Source organism: Mus caroli, unplaced genomic scaffold, assembly GCF_978045245.1.
Source record: "Mus caroli unplaced genomic scaffold, Mus_caroli_1 scaffold_11, whole genome shotgun sequence".
Taxonomy (NCBI): Eukaryota; Metazoa; Chordata; class Mammalia; order Rodentia; family Muridae; genus Mus; species Mus caroli.
Window position 1 is genome coordinate 61436366 of NW_028227266.1, and position 25611 is coordinate 61461976.

The 25611-nt window shown below is 46.9% G+C and overlaps 2 protein-coding genes across 4 annotated transcripts in view; one reads left to right on the forward strand and one right to left on the reverse strand.

Moving 5' to 3' along the window:
- Positions 1 to 2090: 2090 nt before the first annotated feature.
- Positions 2091 to 13000, forward strand: Calml4 (calmodulin like 4). 2 transcript variants are annotated; one of them, XM_021172793.3, is made up of 5 exons: positions 2091 to 2401; positions 2483 to 2513; positions 6360 to 6500; positions 9183 to 9371; positions 12768 to 13000. In XM_021172793.3, the coding sequence occupies exons 1-5, from the start codon at positions 2327 to 2329 to the stop codon at positions 12863 to 12865; spliced, it is 534 nt and encodes a 177-aa protein (XP_021028452.1). In that variant the 5' UTR covers positions 2091 to 2326; the 3' UTR covers positions 12866 to 13000. The 2 variants fall into 2 exon arrangements, with proteins under 2 accessions (XP_021028452.1, XP_021028453.1); XM_021172794.3 differs by lacking the exon at positions 6360 to 6500 and having other exon boundaries at positions 2260 to 2401.
- A 5449-nt stretch (positions 13001 to 18449) lies between these two features.
- The window catches only part of Pias1 (protein inhibitor of activated STAT 1), a 110754-nt gene continuing 103592 nt past the window's right edge, over positions 18450 to 25611 (reverse strand). For both annotated transcript variants that reach the window (XM_085844694.1, XM_021171432.3), the window contains exons 12-14: positions 24756 to 24898; positions 22234 to 22271; positions 18450 to 19585 (exon numbers count right to left, since the gene is read on the reverse strand). In XM_085844694.1, coding sequence (XP_085700820.1) covers positions 19292 to 19585; positions 22234 to 22271; positions 24756 to 24898 — 475 coding nt within the window. In that variant the 3' untranslated portion in view covers positions 18450 to 19291. The remainder of the gene's footprint in view (positions 19586 to 22233; positions 22272 to 24755; positions 24899 to 25611) is intronic.

Below are 25611 nucleotides of genomic sequence, written 5' to 3' on the forward strand. Positions count from 1 at the left end.
CTGCATATCAGATATTTAGATTACAGATCCACCACAGTAGCAAAATTACAGTTATGAAGAAGCAATGAAGATAATTTTATGGGTGGGTCACCATAACATGAGGAACTGTATAGAGGGTTGCAGGGTTAGGAAAGGGGAGGGCCACTGTTATAGAAGAAGAAGAGATCTGACATCCTGGCATGATGCACTTTCTTCAGGGCCCACTGCTAGCTGTATCACCAATTCCCTGTGTTCCACAGGGCTCCTTGCTCTACCTGGCCAGGTAAAGCAGACAGCTTCACGAGGCTAAGCAAAACTACATCAGATGCAGGGCTTCATGTTCACAGTGGAGGCTGCGAACACCCAATTCCTTAGAGTGCAACTTAGAGTAAACTCATCCATCATGGGGTTAACCAGCTAAAGATGGCCTGGTCTTCAGTATTGTGTGGAGAGAGCTGGACTCCATTGTGAATTCTGAGCATCCTGAATTCTTCCGGGGCTGAAGGCTTCATACAGGTTCTTTGAGGTTCTCCTCACAGACCCACTACTTCATAAGTTACCAGAACAAATCCTGACACTCAATGGATCACCGAACTAGTGCATAAAGCACCAAGAGATGCCTGGACTGCTGTCTGCTGGCCACAGGAGCTGTGGTCTCTGGAAGGGAAACCAAGTTCTGACATGCTTTGAGTGGTTCTCACCACACACTTGGAGAGACTGGAGAACTCTCCAGCTCCATTAGTGATGATATAAATAATGTTCATAAAATCTATACTAGTAAATGATTTAGGACAGTCACAAATGCGAGTGCGTGCACACACACACACCCACACACCAATGGAAACAAAACCAAACAACAAAAGAAGGGAGAGTTGACAGGTGTCAGGATGCCCTTAGGGGCATATGGCTGACCCCAGTACCCAGTTACTAAAACCCAAGAAGATGCCTCACCTGCCTCTGAGCCCATCACAGAGGTAGGGTATTTGGGAACCTCAGTTCTGTACCCACCTGTCAAAAAGTACTGCCTGCCTCCCTTGCTCTCCTATGACCACTAAGCTGTGTCCCCCAGCCTTCCCCACTCCCACCATACCCATCCCCCACCAAACCTAGGCCCCCAACTATACCTACCCCTCCATACCTAGGCCCCACCATATCTTGCCCCCCCCAACCATACCTACCCTCCAAATCATACCTACCCCCCACAAAGTGGAGTCAGAACCTCAAGATTCTCACGTCTAAAGCAGGTAAGAAGAGGTAGGTGGCTCAGGAGAAAAAAAAAACATTCCACATGGAGGTGTCAGGACCCCTCAGATGGGTTAGCAGGAGACCTTACCTCTCTTCCTCTGGCACCTGCAGCCTTTGGCAGCCCTCATTTGCTTCCTGTGTAGTACACAGGCTATGTGACCACACACAGTGACTGACAGTTGGACCAGGCTGGATTTAGTACTTTGTAGGCAAACCAGTCAAGGAGTGTGGATGAGAGAAAGGCGACTTTCAGACCAACAACCTAAGAACCTAGTCATGCCCAGGGCCCAGTAGCAGTTCTGGGAGGCACCCTTTTTCCTGTCTCAGGGGACGGGGAGAGGAATAGAGGGCTGAGAAATTCAGAGTCAGCAGCTTATTATAATACGGGAAAGGGCGAGAAGAGGAAGGGAGAGGAACTTCCTGCCTGGGAAAGTCTGGTCAAACTCCAAGTTCCCTGAGCGACTAGCTTAAGACTCAGCTCCAGCACCCAACCCCATCCCCAGCCCCTAGGAAGTAGAATTGGCTGTGTATTGGCCTTTGGATTCTCCCAGCAGCCCATAATGTAGCTGGTTAGGAAACTGAGGCATACAGGAGACGGACGATTTGGATCGTGGCTGAGGACAACGTCCTCAGTGTGTCCCCAGACGTAGTGCATCTGCAAAGCTGTGTATGAAGCGTCTCTAAGCACGGCTCCCTTGGATAGCTTCTTCTGGAGAGCGTGTGTGCGTGTGTGTGTGTGTGTGTGTGTGTGTGTGTGTGTGTGCGCGCGCGCGCGCGCTAACTGGTTCCACCAAGGAGCCTAGCTTAGCCTCGGGAGAGAGCAAAGCGTCCTAAGACAGACTCAGACCAGGCCAGAGTCAGCCCCACCCGGAGCCCCCTTTCAGAAGTTAGGCTCCCAAGAAGGAACACCCAAATTGTCCAGTTGCTGCAGAGCCCCAGCCTCCAGGGGCAGGGGCCTCCAGGAGAGTCTGTAAACGGTTTCCTCACAATCACCCTTCTCAGGACGGTGGGGGCATCCACTGCTCAGCCGGAATCTGACTCTCGTGGCATAGAGCCCGGTCTCCGTGGCAGCGGAGGATTTATTACCAGGCCTCCGCCCAGCATGCTGGACTTTCGACTCCAAGCTGGAGTAAAGAGAACCAAACTCAGTTCCAGGAGCAAGGGGAGCCTGAGGATGGTGAGTGAGGGGCTGTGCCGGAAGGAGGTGGGAAGGTGCCCCTGCTGAAGCCCCCTCTTGACTGTTCTTTCTCTGCTGCAGGCCAAGTTCCTTTCCCAGGACCAAATTAATGGTAGGTTGGGTTTGTTTTTTAATTAGTAATTCGCCACAAAATGTGTGTCTCATTAGGCAATTTGCTTTGCTGGGTTTTGTTGGTAGGAAGGAAGGAAGGCCCCGAGGGGTGGACAGCTGGCCCACCCACAGGCTTGGGGCCAGGTGCAGTGGGGCAGCTGGTTATCTGTTTTGGGGGTGGCCCTGAAGACCGACTAACTGACTTCCAGGGCTTGTTATATGTCAGTGTGACTGTCAAGCTGGGTCATAAAAGTGAGCTTGCTTAGTGCTCCAGAGAGCCTGGAAACAGGTCTGGGTGGGAGGCTGGTCATGGAGAAAGGTCACTAACATAGTAACTGAACCAGAGACGGGGGCTGGGGCTTTGTAGTCAGTGTAGACAGGCAACAGAACTCAGGGTTACACGCTGGGGCAGGATATTTCTTTATGGACCTTAGACTGTAAAATAAGGGGCTCAGCTGGCACCTCCTGCCTAGTTTAGTGTGGGCACCTTGTGCTTGGGCTTCCCACAGAGCAGAGTTCTGTTTCCCCAAGAGCAGAAAGGCAGAATTAAGTTACACAGGACCTGGCAAACACCTGGCCAGGGATCTGGTGGCTGAGTTTCTGGCAGAGAGGCCAGAGCACAGCACAGGCCCTTTATGGGATAACTCACTTTTCCCTGAGGCTGAGCCCCTACACCTACCCCAACATAGGAGGGAAACAGCCTTGGTAACCCCCTTCTCATTGCTGCTGACATGACACCTTATCGGTGAGCTTGAACTGCAGGTACACAGGGACATGGAGCTCTGGTGCAGGACATTGTCCAGCAGGCCACAGGGGTGGCTTCTGGTTACCCCAGCAAGGATCTATCCTCGAGATGTAAATGACTAGAGTATGGTCTAGAGGAGGGCGTGACAGGGATGTGTGCCTATTGGTCCTACTCTTAGATTCCTCAACTCCCTATCCCCCAAACCAAGGCCCAGACCAGAGGGGACAGTGAGGAGACTTTGCTACACAGAGCCCAGCCCACAGTTAGGGGCCAGGGGCTGGCGAGACAATCCACGGTGGGAGAATCTGTACCGCTCTTGCAGAAGACCTAAGTTTGGCTCCCAGTACATATACAAGGACTGCTCACCACCACCTGTAACTCCATCTCCCAGGGCAAAGGAAACCTTTGGCATCCTGGGGCACCTATATGCGTGCATGTGCACACAATGGAAAGTAAAGTCTTTGAAGGGGGACCTAAGCTAGAGGCCACCTGTCAGCCTCACCAGTCCCCCTACTCTGTCTGGACAACGGACTCACTGGTCCCTCACTATCATGGCTTTTGAAACAACTAGAAAGGAAGAAGGCGAATTCTCTTTGTATCCCAGTGTCTAACACCAAGAAGGTGGCCGTGAGTGTTTAGGGTTGGAAGCCTGGACAGGGTTGGGTGAGGAACGGGGCTTTGGAAGCTCCCTGGCCAGTCACCTTTGAGTCTCAGTTTTCTTGTCTGAGAAGAGGGTCAATGATGCATTCTGATGTGTTTACTTCACTTAGACTTTACTTCAGCAAGAGTCCTTTCTCTGTGCCAACCCTGCCCTGTGCTAGCCCTACCCCAGGTGTTAAAAACTGAGCAGGGGGCCGGAAGGTACCCCCCATTCTTGGGGTCACAATCAAGGAGAGTGAAAGACAGAATGGACAGCAGTGAAAGAGGGGTGGGGCCACACTGAGAGAACTGGAGGTGTGTGTGTGTGTGTGTGTGTGTGTGTGTGAAGGAGACTGAGGATCGGGGTCCTCAGGAGAGCCAGGTATTCTGGGGATCTTGTTATCTTGGTCTAGCATAGGGAGAAAAGACTGCAGGTACTGAGGGCCCACCAAGCACTGTGATGCAGGACAGTGTCCAGCAGGCTCCAGAGGTGGCTTCTGGTGACCCGGGAAGGGATCCCAGAGTTGTAAAGGACCAGAGCTTGGCCTAGAAGGCAGATGGCAGAGGGGGGATGGGGGGTGGGAGGCGGCAGCTGGAGAGATGGCTCAGCAGTTAAGAGCACCTGAGATAGGGAGATAGATTCCCAGCAGTCACGCTGGGTGACTCAACACCACCTGGAATTCCAGCTCCAGGGAATCTGGCTCTGCAGGTTTGAAAAGATGGATGGGGGCCGGAGAGATAAAGGCACCTGCCCCCAAGCCTGGGGTTCCCCCCAGCCCAGCACATGGTGGAAAGAACCATCTCCCTCACAAGACACTCTCTGACTCCCACACATATATACACTAAAAAACCCAAAAAACCAAAAAAACAAAGTGATCTGGAGAGATGGCTCAGCTACAGTGTACTCATATACTTAAGATAAATCTTCAACTAAAATAAAATGTATTAAAATTCTTAAGAGAAGAAAGAGGCCGGGCGTGGTGGCGCATGCCTTTAATCCCAGCACTCGGGAGGCAGAGGCACGCGGATTTCTGAGTTCGAGGCCAGCCTGGTCTACAAAGTGAGTTCCAGGACAGCCAGGGCTATATAGAGAAACCCTGTCTCGAAAAACCAAAAAAAAAAAAAAAAAGAGAAGAAAGAGGGGCTGGAGAGATAGCTCAGAGGTTAAGAGCACTGACTGTTCTTCCAGAGGTCCTGAGTTCAATTCCCAGCAACCATATGGGAATTGAACCATCTGTAATGGGATCTGATGCCTTCTTCTGGTGTGTATGAAGACAGCGATAGTGTGCCCACATATATGAATTAAATAAAGAAATCTTTAAAAAATTAAGAAAAGAAAGAAAAGGTGGGTCTGTCAATGCTGGAAGAGAACACATATGTCAGTTTGCTCAGAGGCTGGCCTCTGTTTAATCTTTGCCCTAGGCCCGGGTTACCAATATAGGGGAATGCAGTGTGCTTGTCTGAACAGCCAGCGGATCCTGCTCCCCACCCCCACCCCCAGGCTTCAGCTCCTTCCTTGGAAGATGGAAGGGATTAGGGGATTAGGGCAGCTCACCCCCACGGCATCTCCATCTGCAGAGCTGGGATCTTACCCAAGCTCCCAGGTGGCTTGGCTTTGCCTCCAGGGGCCCCAGAGGGAAGAGGCAGGACAGAGACTGGACAGCTTTGCCAGGTGTGCAGCAGCAGCGGCAGCAGCAGGGAAGAAAGGACTGCAAAAAGAGCCATGGGCCAGCTCTGTGGAGCCCTAGGCACCCTTCCCGGCAGTTCCACGTGGGGACCAGGACCTGCCTGAAGACAACTTGAGAGTTCAGGAGCCAGGTCCTAGACAAGTGAGAAAAAGTAGCCACACTCAGCTCTGACAATGATAAACTCCTACCAAAGTTTACCTCAAATAAATCTTCAACAATTAGCTCATCTTTCTCTGAATTCTATTTGACTTGTTGGTTTTATATCGTATGACATTCCTGTATTTATGTAGTGTGTGTGTGTACACGTACTGTGAATGTCATAAGACAACTTGCAGGAGTTGCTTTTTCTAACACCGTGTGGGTCCTGGGGATCAAATTCAGACTTGGTGGCAAGCACCTTCACCCACTGAGCCACCTTGCTGGCCCTTTTTGTTAGCTTTGTTTTTTTGAGACAGTGTCTCGGATAGTCTAGGCTAACCTTGAACTACTACATAGTGGAGGCTAACCTTGGAATCCTGAGCCTCCTGCCTTCCCCTCCCAAGTGCTGGGATTACAAGCACACGCCATCACACTCTGTCTCTATGGGGTTTTGGAGTTCAGGTGGGGCAAAAGAAGGGAAAGAGACTAGGGATGCCGGGAAGCTCAATGTTGGGTGCCTGCACAACCTGTGCATCCCCAGCATGGAGTGGGGGGAGGGGGAAGGGATGGAAGAGGAGGAGGAGGGCAGGGGTGGGGTGACCGCATGCTACTGACTTCCTTTCCCAACTGTGCGCAGAGTACAAGGAGTGCTTCTCCCTGTACGACAAGCAGCAAAGAGGGAAGATCAAGGCCACAGATCTTCTGGTGTCCATGAGGTGCCTAGGGGCCAGCCCCACGCCCGGGGAAGTGCAGCGGCACCTGCAGACTTATGGGATAGGTGAGTGGGTGGTCTGGGTGGGCTTGTGGAGGGCCTAGCTGGGAGGAGCAGGTGGTGGCCGTGGAGAAAGCTCAGAAGCCAGAGGTACTGATGTGCCTCCCCAGTCTGAACGGTAGAGGTAGCTAGTTGGCCATGTATATATACTGTGTTTCATCCCACAGGGGACCTTGGTCTCATGTCCCACCAAGTCTGTCACAGCCCAAGAAAGTATGCTAACACTGGTCTCAGTGGTTTTTTTTTTTTTTTCTCTCTGATTTTATTTGAGATAGAGTCTCATGTAGCCCAGAAAGGTCTTGAACTCACCTTATGCTAGCCCAGGGTGACACTGAGTTCTTGATCCTCCTGCCTCCACCTCCGGAATGCTGGGCTCAGAGATGTGTATCGCCATACTCTGTTCCTATATTTATGGAGAAACAGCCTTCTGCAGGGGGTTTGGGATGTGCTTAGTGAAAACGGCCCAGTTGTGTGTGCTCTATCCAACTATGTCCTAATCAAAGACACATCCCAGAACCAGTAAGGTGCCTGGGCTCTGGAGCCAATGGAGGACTCAAGATCAGGGCTCAATTCTTCTGATTTCTTTGGCTGACCTAGAAACTGTAACAAGGCTGCCAAACTGGAAGGGAACGCAACCCAAGCAGTACCAAGCAGCCCTCTCTCATTAAGGGAGACTTTCTTTTTTCTTTCTTTCTTTTTTTTTTTTTTTGTCTTTTTTTTTTTCGAGACAGGATTTCTCTGTGTATCCCTGGCTCTCCTGGAACTCACTCTGTAGATCAGGCTGGCCTCAAACTCAGAAATCTGCCTGCCTCTGCCTCCCAAGTGCTGGGATTAAAGGTGTGCGCCACCCGGCTTTTTTTTTTTTTTCTTAAAGATAATTTATTTATTTAATGTGAATACACTGTTGCTGTTTTCAGACACACCAGAAGAGTGTGTCAGATCTCATTAAGGATGGTTGTTAGCCACCATGTGGTTGCTGGGATTTGAACTCAGGACAGTCAGTGCTCTTAACTGCTGAGCCATCTCTCTAGCCCCTGAGACTTTCTTTTTTGACTGGAACATATGGGACTTTATAATCAAAACCAAATTGTGTTTTTTTACTTTTAGGAGTTAAAAACTCAGGGAGTAATGTCTACCAAGGTGTATACATTGGGGACTGGACTCTGGGGGGGGGGTGAGGTGGGGGGAAACAAGCCCAGAGAAAGGGGTGGCTTTGGAAAGAGCACTTGATCTGAAGCCTGAGTCCAGCCCTCAGCACCTGGACCTCAGCATCCTCATCTCTCAGATGGATCTCCCATCTGCTAGGGTTATTACTGGAGGCTAGTGAGCATCTCCTTCTACAGGCCAGAGCCCAGGGGGCAGAAACCTGAGCTCTCTGTTCCGTGCCCTGAAGGGGCAGGGGCTACACTCTATTCTCTTCCTTAGAAAGGACAAAGCAGTCAGGGGCATCCCATTTGCGGTGCAAAGTGGTGTGAGGTCCTTGTCACGGTCTGAAGGCCATGGGAAGGTAGTGGAGTGAGTGGGAAGGCAGAGCCCAGGGCTTGAGGTGGCTCTGGTGCCCACTAAGAGGAGACTGGATACACTGACTTGGGCCAGGTTCCCTCCATTTTGGAAGCATGGGAGAGAGCAGAGGAGGAGGCTCCGTTTGGTCCTGTGCCATCATTCAATACTCTGGATTACTGTCTCCTTAGCAAGCAAGATAGGGGGAGGGATTAATAATCATGATGTCTTAGTTGTGCCCTCCCCCTGCTGCTGCCCCCACCCCCCACCCCCGTTGCTATGATAAAATACCACGACTAAAGCAACTTAAGAAGAGAAGGTTTTATTTCAGTCCATCCCAGCTTGAAGCACCTGATCACATGGCCAGAAGGTGGCAACAATGAATGCATGCCATGTTTGTTAGCTGAATGCCAGGGCTCTCCACTCTGACAAAGTTGAGAATCACCTACCCTAGGGGATGGAGCCTGTTTGGTTTTGGAGTCCAGGACAAAGGACTGAGGTGCATATTTTACACACCAAAGCAGACCTGGCCTCCAGGTTCTCCCAGCATCCCTCAGTCCCTACCTGGCATACCCTGCCCCAACCCTGAACTTTCCAGCTCAGGGGCTGGGCTGCCCTTCCCCCAGAGGCTTTTCCCTATAGAATCCAGGCATTTTGGTCTTTCCCTCACTCTTCTTGTCCCTCTCTGCAGGGGCACCCTTTCTCTCTTTCTCTTCCCCCTCCCCTGACTCTCCCCATGGCGACTCCCCTGGCTTCAATCCTTGGGGGTCAGTGAACTCACCTGAGAGCAGCTTCCCAACAAACCTGCCTTTTACATCATCTAGTCTGGCTTAAATTGGCTCAATTCACAGGCAGTGGCCGAGCAATAGCCTATCAATGTCACCCAAAATGGATGTGCCTTTTACATCAATTAACATAGCCAAGGTGAATGAATCCCCATGGGTGTGCCCCACAGACCTTTCACCAAGGTTCTAGATTCTGTTAAGACCAAATCCCACATGGTTCAGGAGGATCGATGTGAGGATGACATGGAGACTTTCTATGCTGTGAATGGCTCAGGGGTGGGGGGTGGGGGGTGGTGAGGAACCCTGACCCCTTACCATGATACTGCCTTGAGAACTAGGTAGCCCTGGAGCTGACTTCCCTAAGAACCTTCCAGCCCGCTCACTATTTTGTGGGGTTTCCTAGACAAGAACGGAGAGCTGGACTTCTCCACCTTCCTGACCATCATGCATATGCAAATCAAGCAAGAGGACCCAAAGAAAGAAATCCTTCTGGCCATGCTGATGGCAGACAAGGAGAAGAAAGGTTACATCATGGCGTCTGAGCTGCGGTCGAAACTCATGAAACTGGGAGAGAAGCTCACTCACAAGGAAGGTACTAGCCTGGCGGGCTCTGAGCCGTCTGGGAAGGACGAGGGAACCCTGGGGAGGGCAGTGTTCTGTAGCTCACCCAAGGCTGTGGGCTGTGTAGACGGCAAGATGATGAATGGCCCAGAAGCTCCAGAGCAGAAGTCAAGCCAGGCTGAACCAGAGGGGAGAGGCGGACGTGGGCCAGGGGAGAGGGTCAGCTCTGAGACAGTCCTGGCATCTGCTGGGATTCACTTCGCCCAAGCTCTCACCGAGGATCCCAGTGTGGCCCAGAGTGGTTAGTAATGCAGCCACTTTTGGTTTTAGAACTTTACTGGTGTGGTTATCAAATGTCAGCTTTGTAGGTGATAATGTTGTGTCACAAAGTCAAAGACATAGCCCCAAGATAGGGGCTGGAGAGATGACTTCTTGGGTAGAGTTTGCCCCACAAGCATGAAGATCAGAGTTTGGATCCTGGAACCCATGGTTTTTTTTTTTTTGTTGTTGTTGTTTGTTTTTTGTTTTTGTTTTTTTAAGCTGGTGTGTGTAGCTGCCTCTAATTCCTGCACTCACTTGGGGGTGGGGGAGCAGAGACAGAATGCTAGGGCAAGCTGGCTAGACTAAATCTGAACTGTAGGCTCTAGGTTCGGAGAGCCTCTGCCTCAAACAAAAGTAGACAGCCAGAGAGGAAGACAGCAGATGGCAACCTTGGGTTTCCATACACAGGTGCCAGTGCACCTGCACATGAGCCTCCACACACATGAACTGGGATACACATGTGCACACAAGCCATACACACTAAAAGCTACGACACAGGACACACTGGCTCAGCTGACAAAAGGGGCCAGTTGAGTGGCTCTTGAGTAGAGCTGAGGCAGAGTGCAGGGTGTAGGAGCCTCTCCTGTCCAGGGCCATCTTCTCATGACAGCTGGCTTGGTTACAGTCACCTGTGGTGTTTCCAAATTGAGAAGCCATTGTGCCCCTGTCCCTAGCAGCCCTAAGAACTGGGGCTGTGGGAGCTTTTCAGGGGTGGCTAGAGAAACCTGTTGTGGTCACGAGTATGAGGTGGTCTTGCCTACAACACATTTTGCTTCAGAACAGGATGAGGGCCTGGGCCTTGTGAGGAAGCTGTAGCAGGCTTGGGCCATTTGAGGTGTCTTTCTTCCTAGCCCACTAACACGGTTGGCAGCCCCAGCCCTGATACAACTGTAGACTTTGGCCTGCCCCTGGTCAGCATCACTTGTATCCAAAGCCAGGGTTTTCAGGTTGTGTGGGGAGCTTGTGGGGTCAGATGGAGGTTCAGTTTAGGCACAGAGGGGTGAAAAAGGCCCAATACCCATTGATTATTAACTTCTGGCCAGATTACAACTAACGAAGGCAGAGTTTTCAGGTTGCGGTTTGAATAGAGTTTGAATCTGGGCCCTTCCTTTAGGGAGCCCTTGGGATGCGCTTCTTCCCCTTGCTGTAAATGGGGTTCTCACAGGTATCCCTGGGGTCCTCCAAGAACTAGCAGTCTATGGACCAGCCTGCTCAGATCGTATCTGCACTCAGGAAGGTCCCGCCCGGGCAAAGCTCTTAAAAATGGTGCAGAGCAGGCAGATTCAGCTCTCAATGTCTCTCAGCTGGAAGCACTTACTGCAACTGCTTTTCATGTGAAGGGGAAAACAGGCCTGCCCTTGCCTCAGACTCCATGGCACTGCTGGTGGAGTGCTCTCAGGTGGTTAGCGATCTGCCTGCAGTGATATTCAGGCCCTAGACTTCCCTCATGCTAAGCAGCAATTGGGAAGGGGCTGGTTGAGACCGGTTCTCCTCCTGGTTTGAGTGGAATACCATTTCTTCTGGGGATTCAGAAGAAATGTTCTGTTCTGAAGCATCGTGGACACATATAGTACCCAGCACAGCTATCACCTAGCTGTAGCGTGTTGCCCCCTCTGGTCAGCATTGGGCTGTGGCATGCTGCCTTTTGGTCTGTCTGGAGCAGATACTTGGCCTGTTCTCTGTAGCTGGCTATTCACTAACTGGCTGCAGGTTAGAAGCTGTTCCATGAAATAAGATGCACCTGTTTCCCCTGGCTCAGAGCACCTCTGGGTTTAAAAAGAGAGAACTATATCCAATCTATCTAGTATCTATCTATCTATCTATCTATCTGACAGGATCTCACTATTTAGACCAAGCTAGCCTTAAACTTAGAGATCCACTTGTCTCCTCCTCCTGAGTTTTGGGACTAAAGCTGTACACACCACCATACCTAGCTGAATTAGTATCTTTAAAAAAGCAATTCCACTTTCAACAAGATTTTATTTGGCAGGTGTGGTGGTATAGGCCTTTAATCTGAGCACTTGGGAGTCAGAGGCAGGCTCATCTCTGCTGAGTTCCAGCTTCCAGCCTAGTCTACAAAGGATGTTCTAGGCAGTGCTACCTTCTCAAAACAAACAAAAAAGATTCTCATGGAAAAAAAAGATTCTGTGTTTGCACATATATGTACAGGTGCCCACAGAGGGCAAATAATGGGCATCAGATCCCCTGGAACAGGTTAGAGGCAGTTGTGAGCCACCTACAAATCACCCGGGAATGGAATTAGGGTTCTCTCAAGAGTAGTTTGTACTCTTAACTGCTAAGCCATCTTTCCAGCCCCTGAACAATGTAGTTTGATGCTTTGAACTTCAGTTGCAGTTGGATCTACTTTTTGCATGTGCATTGACAAGATGCATTTTTCAAATTAATATTAGGGATCCAATTCCAATCAAGGTGCACGTTGGCCGTGTACTCTCCTTACCTCATCCCTTTTGTAGTGAAATAGAGTAACAGACACTTGCAGACTAGACTATAGAGTAACAGACCTCTTGTAGACTAGACTGTAGAGTAACCGACCTCTTGCCACTCAGTATTCCATTGGTGGGGGGCAGCAAGGGGAGAGGTGGGCTCTTGTGGAGGAGAGGTGCATGTGTGAGCCTAGATTAGTGTGGCTGTGTTTGGAGCCATGGACGATGCCCGTGTGACTGGGAGGTTACAAGGGTGGGCTGCACAGGTACAACATCCATGCTAAAGGTTTCTTGAAAGACAGACAGAGGTCTGCCAAGCCTGCTGATCTCTGGAACCCACATGGTGGAAGGAGAGAGCTGACTCCCACAAGCTGTGCTCTGACCTCCACATGTGTGGTATGCATAATGCCTCCCCTCCAAAAGATGTTTAAAAAATTAAAATCAAGTACAAGGCAGCCTTAGTGACCAATCCAGTGTACTCTGTTCTTGTATCCTAGGCCCTGCAGAAAGGAAAAGTTCTGGGTTCTTGTAAGCAGATTATTCTCCCATTTTGGCTTGTATCCCAGTCCATGGGGAACAGTCTATCAGATTCTCAGGGAAGACTTCTGGAGACCTCTAACATCAGCAGATCCAAATTGAAACAGTAATGTGATTTATTGCAGTGGATGATCTTTTCAAGGAAGCAGGCGTTGAACCAAACGGCCAAGTGAAATATGACACGTTTATCCAGAGGATCACCGTCCCTGTGCGAGACTACTGAGAGAGCCAAGATCAAGGGAGCAGATGAGAGCCTCTGGGGCCTGAAAACCTAGACTGATTCCTTTTTGTAAGGGAAGTCTAGAGATGACACAACCACTGCACGGCATAAGTACCAATAAATGATGTGGCCATGGCATTGGATGATTGTAATAAGGTCTGTCTTGATTTCGGTGCTAACATTAGTCTAGCCATTTGCAGCACAGTCTAGCCCTATGATCTGTAGTCGGGGTTGTGTGCCAGTGCTGCCTCTGCAACATCATCCCCTCACCCATTGTACTTCTCAAAGCCTTTGGACCTCATAAGGATGAAGATTGTGACTGAAGACAAATGGTTGGCAACTTCCGGGCATGTGGAATCGGTGTTTCCCTGGTAGTGTTTCTCTAAAAGAACAGCCTGCCCAGAAGACCAGTCTGCTTTCGGGTGCACAAACAACCTTCGACATCTCTAAGATAAGCCGAGGTTGGCTGGGCACAGGCAACAAGCAGAGTGCGTGCGCACACGTATAGAGCACAGACATACAGCAACAAACAGCGCGCGCGCGCATGCGCGCGCGCGCACACACACACACACACACACACGACACACACACGACACACAAGAAGCATAGCGCATGCATGTGGACACACCCATTTCCTTTCTGGAGTTTCATTTTTTTGTTCTCATTTCTTATAGTTCTACAATCCCACTGATAAATCTTCATTTCCATCTCCCTGGCCAGACCAAGTGCAGGAAGCTTTTTCATAAAGAGGTATAAAGTCAAGACAAACATTAAGAGTGTAGGGTTGGCTGAGCAGTGGGAGATCCAGCTTTAAATCCCACCCACACCAAAGGGAGTGGGAGGCCTCGTGGAGTTAAGCACGTCTTTCTGATGCTCCTGGCAGTTTGGGGAAGCTGGACCCGGGGCCACTGTTAGGTTAAAGGAACTAGGATGGTCTGCTCAAGTGACCTGCCGTGATCATGACTTTCAGCTGTTCTCTTGGGACTAACAGAATACAGAGATGTGCCATGTCATGGCCAGAATCTGAGAGGCCCTGAAGGCAACAGTGGGAACCAGTGTCCTAGCTAGGATATCCAGGAAACCCACGCAACACTCCAGCAGACGTAGGGTGCAGAGCTCTAAATATGAAGACCTTCATTCCTTTGTGTCAGGACTGCCCATGGCTTTGTGCCTTATATGAAAGTAGAATGACACAAGGGTCTCTTGGGAAGCAGACAAGACACACATCTTACTAAGGGCTAAGAGTGGAAACACTCCAGGGAACTAAACATGGGCAACCTGGGTTCAGCTACCTCACATATGCTGGATGGCTCAGATCAAACAGAAGACAATTGAAGGGAGAGCCTCATTTTCCTGGGAATAGATACTATGTGTCCCCTGAGTAGCTTGATTATAAGCAACCTGGCAAATTTCTTTAATACAAAAACCAAAAAACCTCCAAAAAACAAACAAGCCAACAATGCAAAAATAAAAAAGACAAAAAACCCCAAAAAACATAAACACAAACAAAACCAACCAACCAACAAAACAAACCCAAAAAAGCTAAATAACTGGCACATCCCTTCAAAGAGGATGTTGGTTTGAGGCTAACATGAGATACAATGCAAGAGCCTGCCTGGGAAACGCAAAGATAAAAATGTAGAATTTCTGGGCTGTTTTAGGGAGCATGAAAGAAGCCAGAGTAAGTACAGACAAAATACAGCAAAACTTCCTAGTTCCCATGCTAAGTCCTCCTGGGGGAGACTAGACGTATACTCCAGAGAGTCGGTTATATATTTCTGTTGAGTGGGAAGGTTCCAGACCCCAGCACCTCTGACTCTAGCCACAGCTTTAGAATCACATCTGCTCACCACTCTAGAATTCGAGATCTGACAGATGTTCCATGCTGATGCTGTGTGTGGGGCAGAGTGGGAAGAGGCTGGGCCCTACACCAGAGGCACTTCCTACCGTTCTGATGTCTGTCAGTGACTTTTTTTTTTTAAAGACAGGATCTCATGATTCCCAAATTTACCTCAAATTTGTGGAGGATGCCCTTGTGCTTCTGACCCTGCCCCCACCTCCTGTGTGCTGAGACAACAGGTGTATACTGTGTCTCTTTTACTTGACACTGGGGACTGACAATGTTCCACACATGCCAGGCAAACGTTCTGCCAAACACCTCCAGCCTTCCAGTGTGTAGGCTTTGTGTTGTTTTCCTTGGCTTTTTCTGAGATAGGGTTTCTCTGTGTAGTCCTGGCTGTTCTGGAACTTGCTCTGCAGACCAGACTGGCCTTGATCTCAGATATCCACCTGCCTCTGCCTCTCAAAGGTGGGATTAAAGGTGAGAGCCATGATGTCCAGCCTCCTGTGTAGTTTTAATGCACATTTTATGAATCCTATTCGGCTAAGCGGAATCTCTAGTACAGCTTGAAAGGAGCACATGGCTAGCAGGTGGTCTGCATGACCTGGGCTGCTCTTCCCTGCCCACTGCTCTAGTCATGGGTGACAGAGTGAGCTCACACTCCTCAAGTCTGGTTTACAAAGCTGTATCAGGGATGGTTTGGCTGCCTCTTATGCATTCCTCAAATTCCAACAAGTTTCCCTAGTGCCTAGTTGCTCACCATAAAGAATGGTATTTGCACAGCAGATAAACTAGTACCTTTAGAATTTGAGGTGAGCTGTAAACCAGTAAGGAAAGGTCTCAAAGCATGATGGGAAGGTAGCAGTTACTTGTCATGCTTTGGGATATCTGGGTGACAGGGCCCCGGGAGCACACAGCACCAGTCCTCTTCTCATGGGGACTGTTCCCTTGTGGGCCCAGGAGCAGCATTTTACAGAACACAGATGAACTGAAGGCTTCTTTTTTTATTACATCTAAAGAGCTCTACAGAAACAGGTAACATTCAACAGGGAAACAACTTTTCTCCAATGCATGTAATAAATATTCTCACTTGGTACTTTTATACAAACGGACATTGGTCTACTATACATTTTTTAAAAGCCATTTTACTGGTTTGGCATGCGGTATGGAAATTCTAAGAGAGAAAGTCTTAAGGCAATGAATCACAGATTTAAGTTCATGGAATTTATGGTAATCTTTATCTATTTATATACATCTTCCCCTATGTTAATAAAACAGCAGCAGCACGCTCTGGGACCACCAGCTACTCTCCCTCCCTCTTTGAAATCTACACTTTGCATTTAATTAAAAAACAAACAGAATTCAATGTGTATCCACAAAACAAAATTCTTACCAAAATAAATTCAAATGTGCTTTAAGAGTCCTGAAGATTCTGAAAGTTTCATGTATTTAAAATTGAAACTGCTTTAAAAACTAGGTTCTTTCTACATTTATTCATTTACAAATAGGGTATATTTTCATTCAGTTTCACAGACTTGTCTCAAAAGGAAAATTGGCTGAAAAAAAGAAAACAACAACAAAAAAGAATATATACCACCACCAAAAGAACCCACATTTTTCAAACCTTTAGTGATTCTTGAAGTCAGTAATGTAGATGTGTAACATCTAAATTAGCAATGGAACAACTTCAATACTCAAAATGAAGGTCACTAAAGTATGCATGGTTAGGTTTCTTATTTAAAAAGTGTGTCCACTAATGCCCACATGGTGAATTAAAGCCACCTCTACCCTCCTGGCTGAATGGCTACTTTATTGATGATGTCTGCTTACAGAAAGACGGGAGCACACACACGATTCTGTAGAGAACACATGCCAGAGGGAGAGACTAAGGAAGGAGCTCCTGGCAGCTTGCTGAATCAGAGATGCTGAGAATATTATTTGTCCACAGCCTATTAATCAAGGTTGGCAGGGCTGGGGAGTGAGGTCGGCCTAAGGAAAAACAACAACGGGACAAAGTGACCATGCGCTTTTTCTTTTAATGCAGGAGATAAAGTGGTGTGTGGCTCTAATAATTATTCAGGGTTGTGAAAGTCTCTGACTGAACTTGACCACATGCAACATTTTAGAACGTCAACACTGAAGAAGTGAACTCCTCAGTAAATGGAAGGAACTAAAACACACAGACAACCAAACGGCTTGTTCTCCCATGAGGATATGACCAAAGCCACAAGGCATCTATTCCTCCAGTTACCCACTCTCCCCCTTAGGCTGGTACAAGGCAGGACACCGAAGGAAAGTGACCCCTCTATACCTGGCATGAAGAATGCAGAGAGCTGGTTTAAACTGGATTATTTTACGTTTGTAATTCAGCATCAGACAAAAAAAACTATGCATCAGTTAACTAAAACTACTAACAGTAATCAAAACCAAACCAAACCAAACCAAACCAAAGCACCCAAACTAAACCAAGAACAAAGAAAACTATTCATTTTATCTCAGTTAAAAGAATGTTTCCTATTGCTATGCTAATAGAAACACCTCAAAATTTCAGTGATTTCCACTGTAATCCCAATTTAGATACAAATTATGGTAACTGAAGTGAGTCTAAATTAATACAGTAATGAGAGATGGTAGAACATGTACTCATAACACCAGATGAATTTAAAAACATAACTATTTCTGGTTTTAACTGACAACAAATGTCTTGTTTTATTGCGAATTGTTTTGTGACTCTAACACAGCCATTTCTGTGTGGAACACACATGCGTAGGGGAAGACGATGATGTTACTCACACGCACTTGTTTATAAATACATATATATATACACACACACACACACACATATACATATCAACACCAACTTTTTTCAAAAATTCAAGTCGACATTTTAGTAGCAGAGAGACTATAAAACAGATATTATTTTTAGATGCCACACTGTCATGTGAACCACTTCCTTTATTATACACAACTGAAGACACAGTCATCTTGACTTCTACCTGGATTAATACCTACCGGTCCTTCTGTTATGGATGCAAGGCTTGAAAACAAGTTTACTACACACAAAGATGGTCCTTCCCCAACTCTGAAAACATGAAGGTGGAACATAAAAGCCAGTGCAGGAGCTGGTAATGGTGTGCCCTGGCTCTCTGCAGTTACACCTGCATCCTCCATCAGCTGCCATCTATATCCCACTGTAAGAGCATGCTTTCTTCTCTGCGGACTCTCAAGTATGAGAAGTATTTTTTCCTTCCTTTGACCCTTAATCACCTCCTGAAACAAATTTTAATATATTTACATATTCTGCTATCGAGAGTAGGTGAGACCAATTGGTTCTTGAATTAAAAAAAAAAAAAAAAAAAAAAAAAAGGCTTCCTATGTCATGCTTGTCACTAAAGGTGAAGGAAAAAAGAACACGGCTAAGAAAGGAAGTATACTCAGAGACAGAAAACCAAAATAACTAAGGTTATTTTTGAGTTTCAACTATTTATCAGATAGATTTGGTATGGATCCACATGTGGGCTGTGCTGTACTGTTAACTTTAGGATAACCGATTCTTTCTTTCCTTCTTTCCTTCTTTTCTTTCGGTGGAACGGAACGACCTCTGCCAGCTCCACACCCCACGGGGCTATGGGGGTTCTTTCACATCCCATTTTGTTATGAAGATCCTCAAGGAAAACTTGTTACCCTGTTGCCAAAATGCAAGTGCTCACAGCCTTGGCTTACATACAGAATACTGGCAATTCAGACTTAGAATCAACAGAAGTGTATTGTCATTCGAGGGCCTGCCCATAGACTGCGCATCCAGGCAGCGTTTGCTCCAGCACTTCTGGGAAACACACTCGTAGAGGGTAGACAGCAGATCACAGAGGATCTGGGATGGAGAACATGCACCTAGGGAGAGTTGAGAAAGATGCTCACACAAGAGTGATAATAACCAAATGCAAACTGAGGAGGAGGGGCGAGTGACAACAGAACAGTACATACAGGTACACAGGCGCTCTTGCGCACACACGCACACACGCACTCACACACACGAGCTCTGTCCTGAAAACAAAGGGTATGCAGTAAGATAGACGAGGCTCATAACTTAAGGCTGGTAAAATCCACGCACACACAAACAGAATCCAAGTCTGTCACTTTTAAAAAATGGAAATCAAAGCTATCCCAAACCCTTCCCCACAACAAAGCCCACAATTTAAACCTCATACATGCAATTGTTTCTGTTATTGCAAGAAAGATAATGCCATTGAAGTAAAATAAAACCCAAACCACAGGACAAATGGTGAAGTCTTCAGAATCCAGAAAAAATGAACTGAAGGTTTGTGGGTGCTTGTTTTTTCTTTTCTTTTTCTTTTTTTTTAAACAAGTGTTTTATCAGACAGGCAGTCTTAGATTTATATACAAAAGTAAAACTGAAAATATAGTTTTGTTCTCTGTACATTTCTTTTAATTTTTTTTCCCTAAAAAAAAGGAAAAAAAAAACCACGCTTGTATACTTTTCTAAACAGGATAAGGTAAAACAGAGCATAGAGTTCTCTTCTGCCAAGTCATTTAATCTGGGATGGGGTGGGAGCAGCAGGGTGAGAGCGTCAGTCCAATGAGATAATGTCTGGTATGATGCCAAAGATGGACGCTGTGTCTGCGCTGCTCCTGCTGGCCACACCATGGCCATGGCTCTCCCTCAGACTGTTGGAAGACACAAGGCTGCTGTTGCTGCCGCTACTGCTTCCGTTGGTGGCTGGCAGAGATGTGCTCCCTCCTGCACTTAGCTGATCGAGAAACATCTGCGAGGAGGTATACGGGAAAAACCGGGAGGAGTGCAGGAGGTCCTGGTCATCTGAGACCGCCGCTGCTGCTGCGGCAAGCAGGGAGGTGTTGTAATGCTAGGAGGGACCAGAGACAAAACACTCTGTTACAATCAGATGCACCTCGGCGTACGTACTCTTCTCAGCAGAACAAGGCTCCTCAAGTGACAACACATTCTGTAGTAAACGACTGGTCACTATTACTGAGAGCACTTTGGCATGGTATCTGAAACTGGAATGACATTTTTGATTGTGTGTGCATGTAGTTTGTATTGCATGCAGTTCTTAGCCCTCTATTTCTGAGGTGTTCAGAAGCAGTAGGAAGGATACATCCCACATTTCCAATGGCAAGTTCAGCTTGAGAACTGTCTCACAGCTGCTCAGCTGCTCCCAGGCTGGGCTGCAGCTCGGTGCAGCCTGCTTCTGCTCTCAGCACTGTAGGTGCTGGGCACAGGGTTTGCGCACATGAACATCTCTGAGCTGGAAAGGGCAGGAAGAACTTGCTGTAAAAAACAAGCAATGTCCCACCTGCGTGGGGTACTCTGAGTCGGGTGTGTGGAGCTGCAAGTCTCTCCGGGTCAGGGAGCACTGCGGAGTGGCTGTGAAGGCTGAGGACAGATCTGTGCACTATGTGGGCTTTGCCAGCACTCTGTGCTTAGGCCATTCTATATTTATTTAAAAAAAATCCCAAAGCTATCTTTCTTTAATTTTACTTTGTTTTAAAACATTCATAACATACAAATTAAACACAATGAGTTCTAACATTTTCACATGTATATGTCTTTTAATCATAACCACTTCTACTACTTTCTCTTGTTCTTTCTTCCTCTAGCTGATCTCCTTCCTTTTCTAACAGTCCACTTCAAATGTGTATGTGTCCCAAAGTTTATTCAGTGTTGCTTACAGAGCACAGACAACTTACCAGTGGCTATATCACTGAAGAAAATGTCTCCCCCATTAACCATTAACTGCCTACAAATCGTAATCTTCTGACTACTTAATTCTTTATAATTAAACACTTAAAACATGAATACACCATATGGCTATGCAAAAAATTCCTTTCTTCCTATCTATATAGGAGATATAGTTATGTATTTTTCTAAAAAGGACAAATTCATCACACACACCCTCCCTCAGGTCTACACAGGCCAGGCAGGGGTTAGAATCAGTCTACTAGCTATATCTTGTTTCCTGGAAGGTTTTCAGGGCAGGGACCATGCCTGCTTCCAGATCCCTGATGACTTACTAGAGTTCATGCTGAGCGGGTGCTGCGGGCCTTGCTTGGATTGTCCCTTTCCCTGAGATGCACTTGGGAACAGAGCACCAAACATGCCCTTTGCTGATGTTCGTGCTCTCAAGCATTTGAAGGGGCTGATGTCTGTGGGCTCCTCAGTGTTCCTGTGGCAGTGTAGCTTAGACAAAGGTCCTACTTGGGCAGTGGGTCCCAAAGGCCACTAAATCTCTTTGATCAGTCAGCATGGTGGCTCAGCAGGTAAAGTGCTTGCTGTGTAGCCCAACTATCTGAGATCAATGGGTGGAGCACATACAGAAGTGGAGAGGGCTGACTCCACACAGCTGTCCTTTGACTTCCAAATACATGCTATGTTACACCAAGCAACACCATGTGTGCAATAGTAATAAAAAATTAAAAGTGTATATACAGGACCATGCGAGGAGCTGAAGGAGGGAAAGAGATGGATGGAAATAATGTAAATAAAGTATACTCATGTATGAAACCCTAAAAAAAGAGAAAAACCCAAAACCTCCTTGACTTATTGGTTGGAACAAGACTGCCACCCTGACCCAGGCATGAAAGAGGATGCACACGCGCATCATCACCAATGCACATCTTCTTACAAAGTTTGCTACTCTTCAGTCAGTGCTTTAGCTTGCTGGCATGAAACCCAGGAGGGCATTCTGGACAGCGGCCTGGTCACTGCTTTGGCAGTGACAACTACAGTACCGAGAGGGAGGAGCTTCTGTGTCTGGTCCTTAGTCCATGTCCTTAGCCACTTCTCTATGGCTGAAGTAGGTCTTTCTCAATCTGTGTTTGTCTCACTGTTTCCGATGAGACTTCTTCCACTTTGTTCTTGCTTTTCAAGTCTGTAGCTCTGGTGCAATGGGACAGCCTGACTGGTGGATAAGAATCACTGACTGTTTCCTTCCATACTTCATCACTTTTAACTTTGTATCCAGGTCATTAGATATGGCCTTTTAGCAACTCATTTTGTACATTTAGGGACTGAGATGAACAAACAGTATGAGCTAGACTCAAGCATGGGAGAAGATGAAGCAATCAGAGCTGTAATAAACACAGTATGAGGAAGCACAGCATTCTGTATACATGAAGTCAATAGATCTTTGTTACTAATGCACACGACTCTACGTATCAAACATACAATTGGCAATGCAGTAGCAACACAGGCTATAGCAGCTATGCTGTCCTGGGCGCCAGGATATTCTCATACATTGTCCCACGGCTCACTGCCCTGTGTTTGTCTTTATACAACATTACTGAGAAATCAATAGGCAGTCACTGCCTTTACCCTTTGCTGAGGATGGTGGGTGATGAATAATGCTTTTATTTAAATTCTTACAGACAGAGCAACCCTGGGCACATGCACTCTATTTTCTAAGGAAATTCATTCTTTCTTCTAGCTGTGTATTATACTTTCAGACATTTTAATATGCAATTAAAGAAGAAGATTACTTTCACAATAACATACCTGATTGTCTCCTGATAAGAAAGGAAAGAAATCTAATCCTGTGGAAAGAAAAAAAAAATGACCTCAGAGAAAAAAACAACAAAAAGGAAAAGCAAATCTTTCTAAATATCCTGCACTTGAGTCTCACAGCCCAGGCCTCTGCATTCCTATTCAACCACAGGGCTGACGGTCCATGGTGGCACACACCTTTAATCTCAGCACTTGAAGGAGGCAGAAGGAGACAGATTTCTTAGTTAAGATGCTGACCTGGGGGTTGATGAGATGGCTCAGTGGGTAAGAGCACCCGACTGCTCTTCCGAAGGTCCAAAGTTCAAATCCCAGCAACCACATGGTGGCTCACAACCATCCGTAACAAGATCTGACTCCCTTTTCTGGAGTGTCTGAAGAGAGCTACAGTGTACTTACATGCAATAAATAAATAAATAAATAAATCTTAAAAAAAAAAAAAAAAAAAAAAAAAGATGCTGGCCTGGTCTACACAGCAACTTCCAGGCCTGCTAAGGCAAAATCGAAGACTGTCTCAAACAACAACAACCAACAACAAAAAAAAACCTACCAAAACAAACCAACAAACCAACCAAAGAACAAATTGAAAACCATGAGAAGTCGAGCTGAAGGTTCTACAGCACTTCCACCTGTAGACTATGAAGGACAAAACCCAAGTTTTGGCAACAATACCTTGCTCTTATTTAATCCCAAAAGTAACCATCTATCTATTTTGCCTGTCTGTTTGCTTAGATGGAATCTCCTGTAGAGCAGGCTGACTTGAAACTTCTTCTTTTTTTTTTTTTTTTTAAAGATTTATTTACTTATTCTATGTAAGTACACTGTAGCTGTCTTCAGACACTCCAGAAGAGAGCATCAGATCTCATTACAGATGGTTGTGAGCCACCATGTGGTTGCTGGGATTTGAACTCAGGACCTTCAGAAGAACAGTCGGGGCTCTTAACCACTGAGCCATCTTGCCAGCCCCGACTTGGAACTTCTTAATCAAGTCTTCACCTCTTGAGTGCTGGGACTGCAGGCACATCCTACCTACCATGTTTAGTTGATCTGGTACTGAGACTCAAACCCATCATCTCATGTACACTTGGCAACCGTGCTATACACTGAGCTACACTCCTAGCCCTTAAGCAACCTTTCCACCCAGTTACACTCCACACAAGTGCCTCTTAGGGTCTTTCATGACTTTTGGTTTGACTTTACAGGTAAAAATTTAAGAGCCACACAGATTATTTCAAAGCTTTTAATTCTCCTTGTCAAAGTGTTTACTTCCTGTCCTCTAGTCCAGATTGAAGCCCAAGGGTGTCTGTCTGGCTAGGCATAGTGGCACACGCCCTTACTCCTCATATTCAGGAGGAGGAGGGAAGTCGAATCTGAGAGATAGGAGACCCTGTCTTTAAAAGTACGTGTCTGGTGGCATCACAAAAAGCCTGACTCTAATTCCCGGCTGCAAGCAGACCCTTCCTAACTTACATAATGGTAACATTAGAGCAAGAAAACCAATGGCCTCATGCTGACGTCCAACCTTGAGTACACCAGCAATGCAATGTGCTGGCAACCACTCCCAGGATGTAGCGACAGTGATGCATGTGTGCAAATAGGTAAGTAGAGCTGTCTAGAAAATTGCTCAGAGCACCCTGCCTCTGGGAAGTTACATGATTAGTCCATAAGCCACTAAGTTATAAAGATGCATCTATAGTTGAAACTCTTTTTGAGATACAAATGAAGGTACTGACATATCAAACTTTAAAAAAAAAAAAAAAAAAGATGAGTCTGTGCATGACAGTACATGCTGGCTGGTATATATCTATGAGTTTGAGGCCAAGCAGGACTACATAGAAAGACTATCTCAAAAAAAAAAAAAAGGTAAGGTTCAAAAGAATGTTAAATGTCTCAATTTGTCACTACTTATAAGACAATAAAACAGTGCTGACAAGATGTCTCAGTGGGTGAAGGTTCTTGTCACCTGAGTCTGATCCCTAAGATCACATGGTAGAAGGAAAATGAATTCCTGCAGGCTGTCCTCAGATCTCCATGTGTGCCATGGCATGTAGCATCTCCACAATGCAGTGCATGCCTAATATCCTAGCTCTTAGAAGGCAGAGGCAGGAGAATGACAGCAAGTTTGAGGCCAGTCTGGTCTATTATATGGAGAGCTTTAGGCCCAAACCAGGGCTATCCAGTAAGTGCATCTCTTGTAACACACACAGTATCTGTTACATGCAGCCATCATCAAAGAACAAAACCGACACTCGTTTCCATCAAACCGAAGGCCACATACAGGAAGTATGCCAACAGCCTATAGAGTACTAGGGACTCACACTGCCTCAAGATCACTGCCCCAGTATTTCCAGAGCAGTGAGCGCTGGCTACTGAGGAAGTATAGGAAGAACAAAGCTATGTTCTTCCTATACTCACTTTCCCCTACGCTCGCTCCCATCCCCAGATTGCAGCCACTCAGAGTGTGACACAGCACACTCTGTCAGCCTGTGTGACACAGCAGAGGAGCAGGAACTCACCTTGTAAGTCATAAGGCATAGGCGTCATGTGGAAAGGGTGCCTGTAGTCCTGGATGAGGGAGGTGTTGATGTAGCTTGTATCTACAGCAGGAAGGCTTGGGGTGCGGGACACAGGCGAGGCTTGATGAGGAAGACTTAAAATGCTGTGGGAAAGAAATGATCAGAAAATTTAATAGTCACTTTAACAGTTTGGCAAATGCAATTGTATCCCACAATAAGTCCTACTTTTTATGATAAAAAATTAAGAACAATAACAAAAAACCCAAACAATCAAACAAACAGTAAAGTCAATGGCTTGTAGTAGTGTTTGCAGACACTGTAAGGAGAATCAGAGATGCTATGGTAAGACTATTCATGCAGTCCACACAGTCCTTAGATCGCCATCCTCCACTCTGAGAACGCAGGAGCAACACCCAGGGGAGTTACCATGTTGGACACGGGTGGAAGGCACTTCTGACAAAGGCAACTGTGGTCCTTTCTAAGGAGGTGCAGAATGGGGTGCAGATGACAATCTAGGGATACTCTTTGTGCTGGGTAAGTTTATTGTCAACTTGACACATGGCACATTCATCCGATCTGAGAGGAGAAAGTGCCTCTGCAGTCCTGGGCGAGCCTGGAAAGCATTTTCTTAACTAGTGATTGGTTAAAAACCAGGCTGAGTAAGCCAGTAAGCAGCACTTCTCCAGAGGGCATCAGCTCCTGCCTCCAGGTTCCTGCTCTGTTTGAGTTTCTACCCCAAAATCCTTAGATGATCAACAGTGCTGTGAAAGTGTAAGCCAACAAACCCTTCCCCTGCCAACTTGCTTTTTTGTCATGTTGTTTCATCTCAGCAATAGAAACCCTAAGATACCCTGGT

Coding starts and splice junctions, on each gene's coding strand:
- Calml4 (XM_021172793.3), top strand. CDS start 2,327: ATGCTGGACTTTCGACTCCAAGCTGGAGTAAAGAGAACCAAACTCAGT. Junction 2,402..2,482: donor GCAAGGGGAGCCTGAGGATG/GTGAGTGAGGGG, acceptor TCTCTGCTGCAG/GCCAAGTTCCTTTCCCAGGA. Junction 6,501..9,182: donor CCTGCAGACTTATGGGATAG/GTGAGTGGGTGG, acceptor GGGGTTTCCTAG/ACAAGAACGGAGAGCTGGAC.